The 14,119-nt window shown below is 44.6% G+C and overlaps 2 protein-coding genes across 2 annotated transcripts; one reads left to right on the plus strand and one right to left on the minus strand.

The window, feature by feature from the left end:
• Positions 1 to 546: 546 nt before the first annotated feature.
• gsg1 (germ cell associated 1) lies at positions 547 to 7,270 on the plus strand. Its single transcript, XM_031870795.1, has 5 exons — positions 547 to 623; positions 1,110 to 1,425; positions 4,961 to 5,125; positions 5,224 to 5,335; positions 6,826 to 7,270. The coding sequence occupies exons 2-5, from the start codon at positions 1,131 to 1,133 to the stop codon at positions 7,268 to 7,270; spliced, it is 1,017 nt and encodes a 338-aa protein (XP_031726655.1). The 5' UTR covers positions 547 to 623; positions 1,110 to 1,130.
• Positions 7,271 to 7,707: 437 nt separating this feature from the next.
• LOC116396328 (epithelial membrane protein 1) lies at positions 7,708 to 12,855 on the minus strand. The gene is made up of 5 exons (XM_031870876.1): positions 12,753 to 12,855; positions 10,905 to 10,992; positions 10,201 to 10,306; positions 9,203 to 9,343; positions 7,708 to 9,080 (listed from the first exon to the last, which is right to left on the minus strand). The coding sequence occupies exons 2-5, from the start codon at positions 10,980 to 10,982 to the stop codon at positions 8,920 to 8,922; spliced, it is 486 nt and encodes a 161-aa protein (XP_031726736.1). The 5' UTR covers positions 10,983 to 10,992; positions 12,753 to 12,855; the 3' UTR covers positions 7,708 to 8,919.
• Between the last annotated feature and the right edge of the window lie 1,264 nt (positions 12,856 to 14,119).

Genomic DNA, 14,119 nt, shown 5'->3' on the forward strand with positions numbered 1-14,119 from the left:
AGAAAGTGAGTCATCCTCTGACAGCAACATAAAAGCCTTGCAGTGAAGTGATTGCGGTTGACTGCAGATATTAAACTACTCACACTTAGAGCCCCCTCTTGTGGAGTCACCACCTCTCAGAGTCAAATAGTTGTCATTGAATATCGGTCTCCACGTGTGGTACTTGCAAAGCGATATTATCCAAGTTATCATCGTGTGCATCTGACATATTTATTTATTACAAGGTCACGTTGATTTTCACATGAAAAAATGTGCTGCATGTTTTCACAGGATAGCGTTTGGTAAAATGAATGAAATATAGAACAAAAATGAGTCTCGGAATCATAATGAAAACAGATGGAGCAGAGTTGTCTGGTTTGAATTTATTCGGATGGATTAAAGAAGAGGAGGATGTGTGTGTGTGTGTGTGTGTGTGTGTCTGACTGACTGCTGGGGTCGTATCATAAAGACTGACAGTCACTCTGCTCACAGAGGTCGGCTTGAATCGTCTCACTATCTGATGAAGAGTGAAAGGGAGAGCAGGCGGGTAGAAGAGCCGGGGCCGGATGTTCCTTTCCACTTCCACGCTTAACTCGATGAGGGAACTGAGGACAAAGTACGAAGTAAAAGAGGCTGAAATATAGGTGAGTGCTTTTTTCTTTCTTTCTTTCTTCTCTCCTTTGTTCACATTTAATTCACTGCTTGATGTCGAGTGCACAGAGCTATTCTGTTTGAGCAGCCATCTCCTGGAGGGCTTCCATGGTGACAGCAATTTTCACCTATTTTTCCTCTTGATTCAGCCGTCTGTCTTCCCGCCAATTACCGGAAGTGTGCTGATTTTCTGTCACAGTCTTTTTTTATTCTTAATGTGATTAGTCATGTAAAAGCGCCGGCTCCCCCGCACCTTCCCTTTCAAACACCTCGCGAAGCGGCTTCGGGCACAGAGCTGCTTCTCCTTGGAAACTAGGAACATGCTGGGGATATTTTTAGTGACATGCAAGAGTGGAGGTGTACCTAAAGTCAAGTTGATTTAACAATGAAAAACTTCTATTCAGTTATCCCTGGCTATGCTTTGAATGTGTTTTTGGATATTTGACCATCTCTCCATCCCTACTGTTCCTCCCACCCAGCCCTCATTTAATCCCTGCACCATGGAGTTCCTGCAGCAGATGCGCTCCCCTCGCCTCTCCTTCATCCAGACCGTCGTGTCTCTCTTCACTGGTGGCATTGCCCTCATGTCTTCCCACTGGTGCACAGGTCAACAGAAGGTGCCCAAGCCCCTCTGTTCGCCCATCAAGCACAGCAACTGCATCCCCGTTCCCGGCGTCTCCAACTCCACCAACATCCAGTTCTCCTGGGAGACCGGGGACGACCGCTTTGTCTTCCCCGTCTTTCACACAGGCCTGTTCCTCATCTGCGAGGAGGACATCTACGCAGACTCGGCGGGTAAGAGAGGAAGATGGGTAAAAAATATGACACCGATTTGGAACATGTGGATTGCTGTAGGACTGTTAGGTCATGGCTAAAAGGAGGAAATGTGTCTGACAATGGGATCACAAAGGAAAGGCAAAAGCTAATGTAGCTAAATTTCTTTCAAATGGAAAAAAAAAAGCCCAGATGTGCCACTAGTGACCCTGAAAAGGATTAGGCAGGCAGAGGAAATTTATAATTGAGAGAACACAGGATTTGTAAGAAGAAAGCACTGACAAACCTCAGTTATACATGTGGCCATGCTTCCAGTAAACAATCGGTATCAATGCACGGGATTTCATAAGCGTATCCCTGGCCATATGTGCTGATTGGGTAGTGTGTAGTACAGGACATTCCCAAAGTGAGATGAGGATTAGCACAGAAGCAGGAAGTGAAACAAACTCACTGTGGCACTAGTGGGACAGACAATGAAGTAGGTCACAGGAGGAGAAGCAATCCAAGGTGGTGGGATGAAGTGAGGCCTCGGGTGTGTTAATTTGTATTTGTGCACGCGCGCGTGCGTCTGAGTGAGTGAGTGTGTGTGTGTGTGTTTGGGTACGGGCTCAGCCCAAAGAGGATTATCATCAGTGTGTGTTCTGCTCACAGAGATTTAGACTTTAACAGCATGACTCAATTATGGATTAGAAATCCAGAGAGGGAAAGGTTAATAGGATCCACAAACATCGGCTGGGGTTTCACCGTCTCATTTGCAACTGATTTTAAAGATTAAGCTCTGTCATTGCTGATTTTATACATCTATTATATAGTATCTATATATATAAACTTATTTTTTCGTCCTGTGTATTCTAGTCCTCGTCCCTTGTCCCAGTCCCTAGCTGTTATTTCTAATTCTGTGTAAGCACATAGAGAGATGCAACAAAAAGTTAAATTAGTTCACATGTGCACGAAGGTGATTCTGATTCTGAATGATACTCAAGTTCAGCTAAAATATACAACTGACTGATGTGGTCAATTATATAAATCAGTCCACACTTAACACCACGGGATTGGAACTATTTGTATTCTATTTTCTTTCAACCAAAGTACTTCAGACCTGTTTTTTAAAGTGATAAACAGAAATACATTTCAATTTAAATGATGTTTATACCACTTGTTTTTTGCCGCGTTATTCCGGGTGCTTTGTTGTCAGATGTTGCTTCATGTCGGCTGGCTTCATAGGCTACGTCTGCCAGCATGGAAGACACATGAAACCTTTTGGTCTCCTGTTCTCAATAGAACCAAACTCCAACTGTATATTTCATAGCGTGCCACAGACCTCACTTTTAGAATCACTGATGTAGAGTTCCTGTCATGTTCCTGGGTTTGTGCTTCGTCCGTTCCCTGTTTTATTTCCTAAGTTCACGCCTCATGTTTGGTTTTACTTCCTGTCTTTGTGTGTTTTCCCGCCTTTTTGATTGCCTGCCCCGCCCTGATCAGTTTCACCTGTCCCTCATTAGTCCTGCACTCACCTCTTCTCACGTCCCCAATTAGTCCGTCTCTATTTACAACGCTTCGGTTCCTTTGTCAGTTCGTCTTCGTTGCTACATGGAGTTTTGTTTGCTTGTGATCTGCCAGCGGTATCTGCCTGCCTTTTGGGAACCTGTAAGACTCTTGTTTTTAAATAAAATCAGCTGAGAAAGTCACAAATATAATCAAAGGGTCAAACAGCCAACAGATAAAGTTGGTGACTCCCTAACATAAACATAGCAGCTAAAGATCCAGATATCTCCAACCGCAGCCGGTGGAGACCAAAAACAGAGCTAAAAGGAGAGTCAATATTGGACTTGCATGCACCAGGTGGACAGACACATGACAGCAAATGATTGATATGTTGCCACATGTCTGCTGGATATGTTAATATAGCAGGCAACTGTATGCTAATGTTAGCTACATCAATGTGAAAGGTGATTCTGTTGCCCCCAAGGAGCCAAATATTAATATTAATATTAAGTGACACTCCTGTTTCAGACTAATAAATATTTCACACAAGCTCTAAACATGTGAATGAATGCTAATGATTTATCAAGTACGGTGGCCCTGAGCTTTCAATCCACTGCAAGTAGACAAAACAAAGGCAACACATGTAGGAATATGCTGCAAAGACTTAAAACACCATCAGATACAATGCAAATAGGTCAAATCTAAGCAAGTGAAGAAAGTGGTTTTCTTGGTGCTTTGTCTGTTTGCATCTGTTTTCTAAGTCACAGTTTGTTGATCTTACGGGCCACTGTAATTTAGGGCCAAATACCTTATTGCAGTTGCATGTAAACACATTTGGTAAATAAGCCACAAAGAAGCTTAACCGGCTGCAGAAACGGGGTGCTTCTATTTATGTCATTACAGTGGAGGGAAAAAAATCTCGTTTTGGGGATGAAAACAAAAAGCTTTTATGTTGAAAATGAAAAAAATCACTCAAATTAAAAACTACAGTCGACACACTGACCAAGTGTCATTTTGTGCTGCTACTGAGAGTTTTCCTGTAAGCCCCACCCCTCCAGATTTATACAACACAAATCCTATAATCTCTTATCCGTTTAGTCAAAGCTTTTAAACATTATGCAAACTGTTACCTCAATCTGACCACTTTGACAACACATGCACTGCAAACCCCCACTGCAAATACAGCGGAATTAGACAAAACGCAAGCAAATGAGGAAAACGTTTGTCGTGTTTTCTCACTTTACAGTGTTTTTTTGTTTTTTCTATAATTTCCTCGTGCTTTGTCCGTTTGCATCTGTTTTCTCGTGTGGTTAACTTTCAGGGCCACCGTAGTGTAGAGCCACATACGGTACTCTGATTATTGCAGCTGTAATGTCAAGCCACAAAGAAGCTTAACCGACTACACCACAAGGTTGCTTCTATTCTTTCCTTCTCTTTTAGTAGCTTTGCAGTGGTGGAAAGAAGCCATTTCAGAGCTGGTGAAAACCAAATACGTTCATGTTGAAGTCAATAAGTGAAATGAAAGACGAGACACAACGACGAAGTCTCATTTTGTGGTGCTACTAGGATTTTTCCCGTGGGCCCCATCCTTCCCGATTATTACCAAACAAATCTCGTAATCTCCCATCCGGTTACCTCAGGCCATGTAAACACTTTTGCCTCAATCTGGTTATTCACACAGTAATTAGATTGCAATGTTAATTTAAATGTACGGTATGCACAGGCTGAAGGTGGTTTGAGCTCAGTTTCTCTTGGAAACAGTGGTGGCTGCAGTGAAATATTGTTTACTAAAAGCTTTCCAGTGCAAATATCCTCTTTTCCTGTTGGTATAAAAGCAGATTTATTGTTAAATAAATTATTAAATTATTTGCGTTTTGTCTTTTGATTCCCACAGACGAGAAGTGTCGAGGGTTTCATACGTTGACTCCAGGATCTGAAAAAGGTAAACGGATTCCTCACATTCTCGTGCGTTTTCCGTGGGGCGCTTACGCTCTCGGTCGACTGGATGTTTGAAATCCAAACCTTCCCCTGTGTTTGTGCTCAGCATCTTCTCCTCCTCCTCCCTCTGCAGCAATGATGTGGCTGTCTCTGTCGTTGGAGATCCTGTATGTGGGTCTGCTGGTAATCAGCTGCACACTGCTGTCTGTGCAGTTGTGCATCAGGGCCTGGTGCCCCTCCACGCAACGCTGGGGCCAGCTGCTCAACGCTTTCGCTGCCATCTTTACAGTCCTGGGAGGTACTGTATGGATTGAACACAGAACGACCAGTATTACTAGTTTCCCTTTTTAAATTACGGAACCAATCTGGTATGTTTCCTCCCTCTTGTCTTCGCAGGTCTGCTTGGGATGGTGGGTCACATGATGTTCATGCAGGTGTTTCAGACCACGGCCTCAATGGGACCAGAAGACTTCAAGCCTCACAGCTATGGCTACTCCTGGGCGTTCTAGTGAGTTCATAAAACACACTGCACTAAAATCACATGAGGCCTGATTGAAACTGCGCTGAGTCGCAAGGATCCAGGCACACTGGGATCCTCGGTTCACTTAGCTGTTCCCTTTCAAATCTTGGACCGTAGTGTACTACTGAGTGTTTCGGTTGTGGACATTTCCGTTGGTATGGCAGAAAGTTTTCCTGTCTTCCTGTTGAGTCCTCGATGACTTGAAACTAAGTGTTTCTCTACGTGCGGCCCCTCTGGACCAGGCTCTGCTGTTACTCATTTTCCAGACATCAGCATTTCTTCGACTCTTCATGTGGGACCATGTATGATGTCGTCCCTTACAGCGTGCTTTGTATCAGGGTGTTCTCCTGTCCATTCTTTGTAGCCGCACAGTCCCAATACCAATTTGACAACCGCAGCTTCTGCTGAAATTTCGTGAAACCGTGCATGCCGAACAGACCCTGAAGGCATCATTCTAACAGTCGACAGCTCAGCCTTTTTTCCTCTACTCGGTGTTACAAGAACATGGCCTCAGAAGGCGTGATTAAAAGCTCACGGTCAAGCTGGTCCGAGGTGCCTTACCAGCACAAACAGTTTGCGTGTGAACATGTTTGAACAATCATTAAACGTGTCTTCCTCTCTGCCTCAGTGAGGATTCATTTAGAACTTGGTATGACAAAGGAATTAGAGCATATTATTATTATTATTTCTATGTCTCATAGCATCCACACATTTATTCAGATTTTTTAAAAGTCCGTCCCATGTTTCAGGCAAACAGAGGCTCTCTGCAAAAACTCAACTTTACAGTAAGAACAAACATTTGAACTGTATCTCCAAGTTATATAAAAGCCTGCTGGAGTGTCTACCAGCAGTAGTAAATAATAGGATAATAAGAAATAAGTCTTTTTTTTGTTTGAAATTCATAAATGCTCAGAATTAACTCTGACATTTTTGTTTTTGTGTCTGTAAAAAAAAAAGAAAGCAGAAAGGGAACTACTTTCATAGGTTGCGTATAACCAGTTCCATTTTGTAACTCTGTAATTACAGGGCGTGGCAGCGTGCGGCTGGTATTGTTGTACACCTTGTGAGTCTGTGTGTGTGTGTCATCGTGGCAACATGTGGTCCTGGAGACGCCTGCTGCAGCAGCAACGACCACAGAAGTGGTTCTGAGAACTTGAGTCTGTGGACAGATGTTGTCACCGTGATAGTGTCACAACTGTGCAAGATGCAGTCACAAAACTCCACAGGTGTGGAGCTGAGATCGAAATGATGACCGTGGTCTGAGCAAAGTTGCCCCCGAGGGAGTAGAAAGTGGGGAAGGGGCCACTGCCCCCCCAATAAATCAGATATCAGTAAAACATGTTATTTACCAAGTTATTGTGTCTTCCCTTTAGTCAAAGTCTGAAATGACCCTGTATGTACTCAGTTACACCTCCTCTGCACAGGTGAGCCAACGGCACGCTTGTGATGCGCTTCCTGTTTCTCTCTGTCTCCATCAGTGTGGCCTGGTTTGCCTTCACTGTCTGCATGTCAGCCGGCGTCTCCACTCTGAACAACTACACCGAGAACGTGCTGATGATGGGACCCAGATACAGCTTCAACACCTACAGCTTTAACTTCGTGGGCCTCCTGCCACCTTATTACACCCCTGCGTACCCAGCCATAGCCCTAGCCTGTCCCCCGTCTCCCCCCCGGATCTCCCACTTGTCTCCCTACTACGAGCCCCCTACAGCAGCCTTGCCGGCCTCCTCGCCGAGGCTCGCGCACTCCCACTCGCTACCGCTCCCTCGCTCCGATACTTCTCCTCCCCCATCCCGCCCCGCGCCTGCATCCCCATTTCATCGCTTCTCCCTCCCCTCTCCGTGTCCATCGCCGGTCCACCTGACGCTACCAGGACACCAGGAGAGCCATTACGGGCCGGAGGAGGACTACAGCCCACTTTGACCTACTATATGGACTGTTTTCTATGACTGGAGGACCTGTGACCTGTCTCGGCAATGCAGTACAATGTTTTTAAAGTTCTGAATTTACACGGTTATCAGTCCAGGGACCCAGAGAATCAGCTTTGATCATTATCGCTCAGCTCTAATAATGAAAGAGAGAGTAAATGCAGAGGACAACATTGTTTTGGAAACTGATTACAGTAAAGAAATGATCCATAAACTGTATCATTTGAAACAATCTTCCAGTTTTACTTGTGTATATAGAGAGCATCAGCAGGTATTTTAAACAGACATCTTGTTTTGGCTAATGCACAACATTTTAATAAATTTGATCTTCAGACTGGCTGTTTGAAACATCTCACTGCTCTTTGTCTGCAAGACTCAAATGAAACACAATCATTCTAACAAAGTAGCAAATAACAAAGTAAACAACCTCAATAATTGGTTGAAAATCAAGTTTTAATGAAGTCGTAGAAATCATTGTCATTGTCGTCCATAATAAGCAATAGCAGTAGCAAAAATACAACAGCATTAGACATACAGAGCATTATGGGAAACAAGACATATTTACAAATGATATCTCACGCGTTAAGTTACGAGGCAGTTTGCCTTCCTGTCACACTGCGTGGAAACAGAGCACATATTACCAGTATATCTGTGGATTAACTGTCATAAAGATACTAGATTAGTGGATTTAGGTACATTTCAAACATACTAGGCTAGTGGAACTCAGATTCACTCAAATACTGTTGCTTGGAATGGCCGGAACAGAAACTTTGGGGTTCATTACTCTGACCTATATTTATGCTTTGTATCGACACAGTAATGTAGTGTACCCCCACACATGAACCAGTGTGATGTCTTCTTAGTCACAAATAATTACAAAAGAAAAGCTTCTGTGTTATTTGTTTTATACTGATTTTACATTTTATATCGTCACATAGTCTCCCACGCATATCTGCAAAAATCTTTTTTTAAGACTTTGCCGGTCACGTTGTAGTGACTCTGTTTAATTATTTAAAATAAGACCGGAGCAGATAAATGAAATAGAATTGATGAACTAACAATAAGATAACGGGAAAAAAGATGATAAACTAAAATCATAAACTCGCCCCTTTTTATCCAACACTCATATCCATACGTAAATGTACATTACAACAACAACAACAACAACAACAAAGACCACAGATTTTACTCTTCAACCTGCCTTTGTTAAAGCCAGAAACATTGATGGATCTTAATTCATCATAGCATCTTAAATCGAAAGGCAAACTTTGTTCAGTTAACAACAATAATATTATTAATCTGTAGATGCCTTAGAAATCCAGCTCAAACTCTGGGTTGAAACTGCACTCAAATACCCGTCGTGATTGATTGAACTCGCCTTTTACTGCAGAATAAACACCCCACAAAGTGTGAAACCCGGACTATCTGACAGCAGGCTCAATTAAACACCAGTATGTATTTGAGAGGGTCAATAGGTCGGCTTTTATCTGTAGCTGAATATACACTAGCAGCTCAAATCTGATGTCCACAACGGGACAATATAAACAATGTTTACACCATCTGCGACTAGAAACCAGATTTCAGCTGGAAGAGTAGATCCAGCCAGAGGTTTTGGGCTGGTTGGAGCGTGTTCTAGTGTCCGTCTCATGCTGCTGTCTTCTTGCGTAGCACAAAGTAAGTGATGGAGGAGAAGAACGTGAGGGCGAAGGAGATCCACGCCAGGATGAAGCAGTGACCGTACCAACCGGACTCGTCGAGGTGGAAGCGGTCTGTGTAGATGGAGGCTGCGATCATGATGCACAGGCCTGGAGGGAAGGAGACGAGGGCACATCAGTGAGGGCACGGAGAATGGGGAAGGGATGAGGATGCAGAGAGAGAGAGAGAGAGAGAGAGAGAGAGAGAAAACAAACAGGGCAAAGACACTCACAGGCAAGGAGCTGAAAGATGCCGGAGATGGTGAACCTCTCTCCTTTCGGGAGGGTGAAGAGCTGAGCCACAAACACGAAGATGCCCAGGATGGAGAATATACAAGCTAGCACTGAGCTGGCCTGCACTGCCTGGAGGTATTCTGCAGGGGGAGACAGAGAGAGAGAGTGACACAGTGAAGATGCTGAGTGATGAGAGGGGGGGGGGGTTATCCTATATATGTGCTAAACATCATACTGACTCACTCAGAACACATTAATGCTGCAGTGACACTGTGTTATCATAACATCTGGTGAGTCAGTCCAACACAAACAGAAATCTGCTGATTATGACGCCGCGGGAAGACAAACAACTCTGTATGATTTGAAGGTTCACAGTTGGAATAACGCCTCACTGTACATTCTCATACATGAGTTTGGATATTCTGGTGTTATATGACAGGAGCCCTTTGATGGTCGTAATTTGCAAGGCAAAAAAAAATGTATTTGGATAACTGCAAAAACCCATTGTGTGTGTCCAGTTCATTTACATATGTTGAAGAAGAAATAGCTCTCTACAAGATTTGTTTGTACACTTATTTTTCACTTTAATAAGGTTTGTATTTAATGTGTAGAGAAAAAAAAGGTGACGTCACGTGCTTCCACGGGCCAATCAGGGTTGAGCAACGTCTGACTCAAAACCTAATGATAGCCGTCAATCAAACCAAACCGCACCCACACAGCTATCTTCTTAGCTTTGATCGCGGCCATGAAGGGCACGACAATTTCACATTTAGAGAAACACTGTTTCAGGGGCTTTAATGAAATGCAGTGGTTTCAGCCACTGGTGTAGAATAAAGGCAGCACGGGGAATGCTAGGTCTTACGGTGTGGCAGGAAATCAATGAAACAAACTTTCTTTTTTTTTTCTGAGAAGTACATATGACTGAGTTAAAGTGTTGCGCCCACGGAAACAGGTCCCCTCTTTACTTCGCTTCTTTGCATCACAGGGCCGGACTTACCCGTTGGGTAGTGTGGGGGCAGATCGGTGGTGTTCCACACTCCGTTTGGTTGCAGCATCCACCGGAACCACACGTCAGTGGATATGGTGTCGGTCATCCACCAGGCCTGAGGGGAAGAGATCATTTTACATTCACAATCAGGCATAAATACGGACAACCTTCCTCACGTGCTAAGGGGAAGTGAATGAATCAATACTAGGCGAGACAGAGAAGTAATGCGGAGAAGTCAAAGCAGGAGTGTGTGTGTGTGTGTTCACCCTGTGTTTTGACTTGTATTTAGGGGGGCAGGTGCAGGCAAAAAGGGATGGAATGCACATCCGGCTGTTACTGTGGCATTCCTCAGGTCTCACTCCGGTATGTGCAACGCTAACTACAACACAGGCAAGAATCTAGCATGTTTACGTGTGTGTGTGTGTGTGTGTGTGTGCCGCCTGATTGACGCTTTGCCTACAGTTTAAATGTAGACAACACCTGCACCCTGTGTCAAATATGTGGCCCTGTGAAGATCAGTGGCCCATTGACGCAGAAGGAAGGAACGAGGGCCTCCAGCAGCCAATCACTCACAGGCCTCGACTCTCTTGCTGCCTGTCAGCATGCTGGGAGATGCACATAACTCTTCAGCCCCGCCATTTTGAAGGAAGTCAGGGATTACGCGGGGAGTCTGTGCAGTGCCGCACTGTGTGGCAGAACAAAAGTGTACTTACATTGTCAATGGTGGCCACCAGGAGGAGGATGATGCCTATGATGTGAAGGACGAAGATGGCAGCGAGTAGAATCAGCATGTTGACGGTGCTGGAGAGAGAGAGAGGGAGAGGGGAAACTTGTTACACCACTTTCAGCCTTTTTATTATGGAGGATGAATATAACTGGAGGGCTGACTCCAACTTTTATACTCAACACACGCACACAGAGCAGATTGGCAGCTCCTATGAGCAGAAAGAATCAAGTGTGGCCAATAACAAACTTCACACTTCCTGCCCGGTTCCACAGAGGGAGCCATTAATGACAGCTCAACACACATACGCACACACACACACTCGTGAGCAGCAACGCAAGGCCCAAAAACCTGCCACCCAGGGTGTGGCTTCCCAACTTCTAATTTCTTTGAGTTAGAGTTAACGCACTCCCAGTGAAACGCCTGCAAATAGACAGCGAGACAATGTTCCGGTCGATAATCAGAGGTGCTGAGAGACGCAAAATCAGGCGGGCAAAAGAGATACTGTTGGTCAGGAGAAAGTGAGTGAGAAAGTGCGTGTTTAGGAGGGAAGTTTGTGGCAGGCAGATGAGTTTGGGCTTGTCTTGTGCTGCCAAGAACCCCCGGCACTCCTTAAAATAACTGTAGAGAGAATACCTGTAATCCCAGCAGCCTGGCTGGCCCACGCCCAATCCCGCTGCTACAAACACACCATAAACCGCTAAAAAACTATTCAAAATACTTCCCTCCTCTTTACTGTGTAGCTGTATTAGTTCTACTCCACTGATCACTCTTCAGGGGGCTCTGCCCTGTGATTTCACACATCTGATCACTTTGTTGTTTTCAAGTCGTACTCGTGTGTGAACTATCCGCGGCCGCATCCAGCACCGAGGCCGCACTGGGTGTGAACAGAGGAAGAGGAACATCTGGAATGTGCTGGTTCCCTCCACGGGAAAAGGAGTGGTCAAGGGCTGGGTCCCAAAAACACACACACACACACACTGGCATGCCTGCCAGCTCACTCACACGCAACCACACACGAGCATGCAGGCACGCTAGTACAATATGTGAAGCACGCCTGTTTGCTTCAGACGGCTACAATGAAATGAAAGATTTGAGTTTTTTTTAACGTTTGTTTGCTGAGGGCTGAAATACAGAATTGTGTGTTGTCTCCTGCCAGATAATGAACAGCTTCCGGACAAAAAAAGAAAAAATAACAAGCAAAGTTAAATGCTTGGCAGTTGCTTTAATACATTTCACATTATTGACGATTCCTTGCATGCTGCCATGGTGACAGACTTGCAGCCCCGGCCTAATTGTGGACCACTTTGATCCGACTTCCTCCAGATTCTTCGCCCGAAAAACAAGACGTGTCAGCTTTTCCTGCTGGGATTCTTGCATCTGGCCTGGCTGTGGCATATTTTCCATCACGCCAAATTGAATACGTGTGGCTGAGGCTAGGTGTGAGAATGCTAAACCCCACCCACAAAAAAAAGCAAGCAGCAAAGCAATCCTATGTCTTTTAAAAAATAACTATTTACATTCAAACTAATCCCTTTAGCACTGCTACAGGAACCAAACACATCTGGGAGGCAGCCACACCTGGCCCGCAAAGATGGGCCGTAATTCAATAGCAAAGTTGCCTGTGAAGGTGAACAGAGGAGGTCACACACACTCTCACACACACACACACACCTGCTTTTACTCATCTGCATTTTTTCTTTTTTCTTTTTATAAAACCAGAAAATACTGAAACAAACCTGCAGAACTCTTATTAAAATACCACCGTTTTATCATCGTGAAGCATCTATAGAGAAGTAAGACGTACAGAGGGATTCAAGGAGAGTCTTTGACTTACTGTTTGACGGCTGTGCCTCTCTTCAAGTCTAAATCCTCCTGTTCTCAAGGACAATAATTTCAGAGTCTAAATGCACAAACTCTAGGAGCTACCCATCCGCCCACTTTTACCCAGCCCTCTTTTTTAAGTCCACACCCCAGACAAGCCTCTGGCTGGCTGGGTCACATAGCCTCTCTTCCTCCCTCCCACTCTACTCCCCCCCCCCCCCCCCCTCTCTCTCTCTCCACACATCCAAAGGCTCAAGCCAGACACTATTTCCACAACTTTTGCGGGCAGGCAATATATATAAATATATATACACATTTTCCTTTTGTGTTTGGTTACTCATGTCTTTGTCACTCAGTTTGGTGGTGGTGATTTTCTCCAGCTCATGACTCACTGAAGTTTCAGGGGGGGGGGACTTCCATAATATTTCACATTATTGACAACGATTCCTTGCATGCTGCCATGGCGACAGACTTGCAGCCCCGGCCTAATCACAGTCACTGCGTTGCCGTTGCATGTGTAAACAAAACGGGCGAACTGGCACGAAGCGCTGTGCTTCTTCCTGATCGCCGCCCTCCTTCTTTTCCCGCTTTTGTTACAGAGGAAGGAGTTTCAGGATGAAGGAATGTTGTTGGCTGCGAGGGAGAGAGAGGTGGGGGCAAATGAGTGCAAGTCATAGCTTGAGTGAGCGAGAAGGAGGGGAGGGGAGGGAGGGAGGCAATGAAGGCAATGGGAGAGGAATTTAAAGAGGGGAGGAGGGGTTGGAGACATTTCACACTGCTGCAAGTGCATAACTGTATTACTCATCACTGATATATGATGATACTGATGATATGGTCCTCATGATCCTAATCAAAGTCATCTGCTGTTTGAGCCGATCACATGCGGTGCGTTTAGTCTGAGGCTGAATCTCAATCTTCATCCAACAGCTCTGTCTTGAGACTTAATCTAATCATACCACACCACATAATAACGCATAATAACATTTGCTTGTTCGTCACACACAGCTCGTTGATTGCAAATTGCTGTTCCTCTGGCAAATCAGTGGCATCAATAGGACAGAGTGCAAATGCCGGAGCCATCGTCGCTATCACCGTATCTAATGAGTTCCCCCTCAAGTATCAGACACACTGAGTAAAAAGTGTCCTCAGAGAACCAGGCCACACAGTGTCATCAGGCTCAAATAAGAGACATCTTTGTATGTTATTCACACAGCAGTAGGCGCACACCCAAACAGTGTTTAACTAGATCTTTTTCTCTTTTTTTTTTATAGTTTTACGAGGTGGTTTGATATTTAAAACCGTTGTAAAGGTTTTTGGGTGGATAGGTTATAAATACTCACTGTTTCTGTTCAGTATTCAGCAATTATACTTGAATAAACT

The sequence above is a fragment of the Anarrhichthys ocellatus genome, unplaced genomic scaffold, assembly GCF_004355925.1.
Source record: "Anarrhichthys ocellatus isolate YVR2014 unplaced genomic scaffold, GSC_Weel_1.0 scaffold55, whole genome shotgun sequence".
NCBI lineage: Eukaryota > Metazoa > Chordata > Actinopteri > Perciformes > Anarhichadidae > Anarrhichthys > Anarrhichthys ocellatus.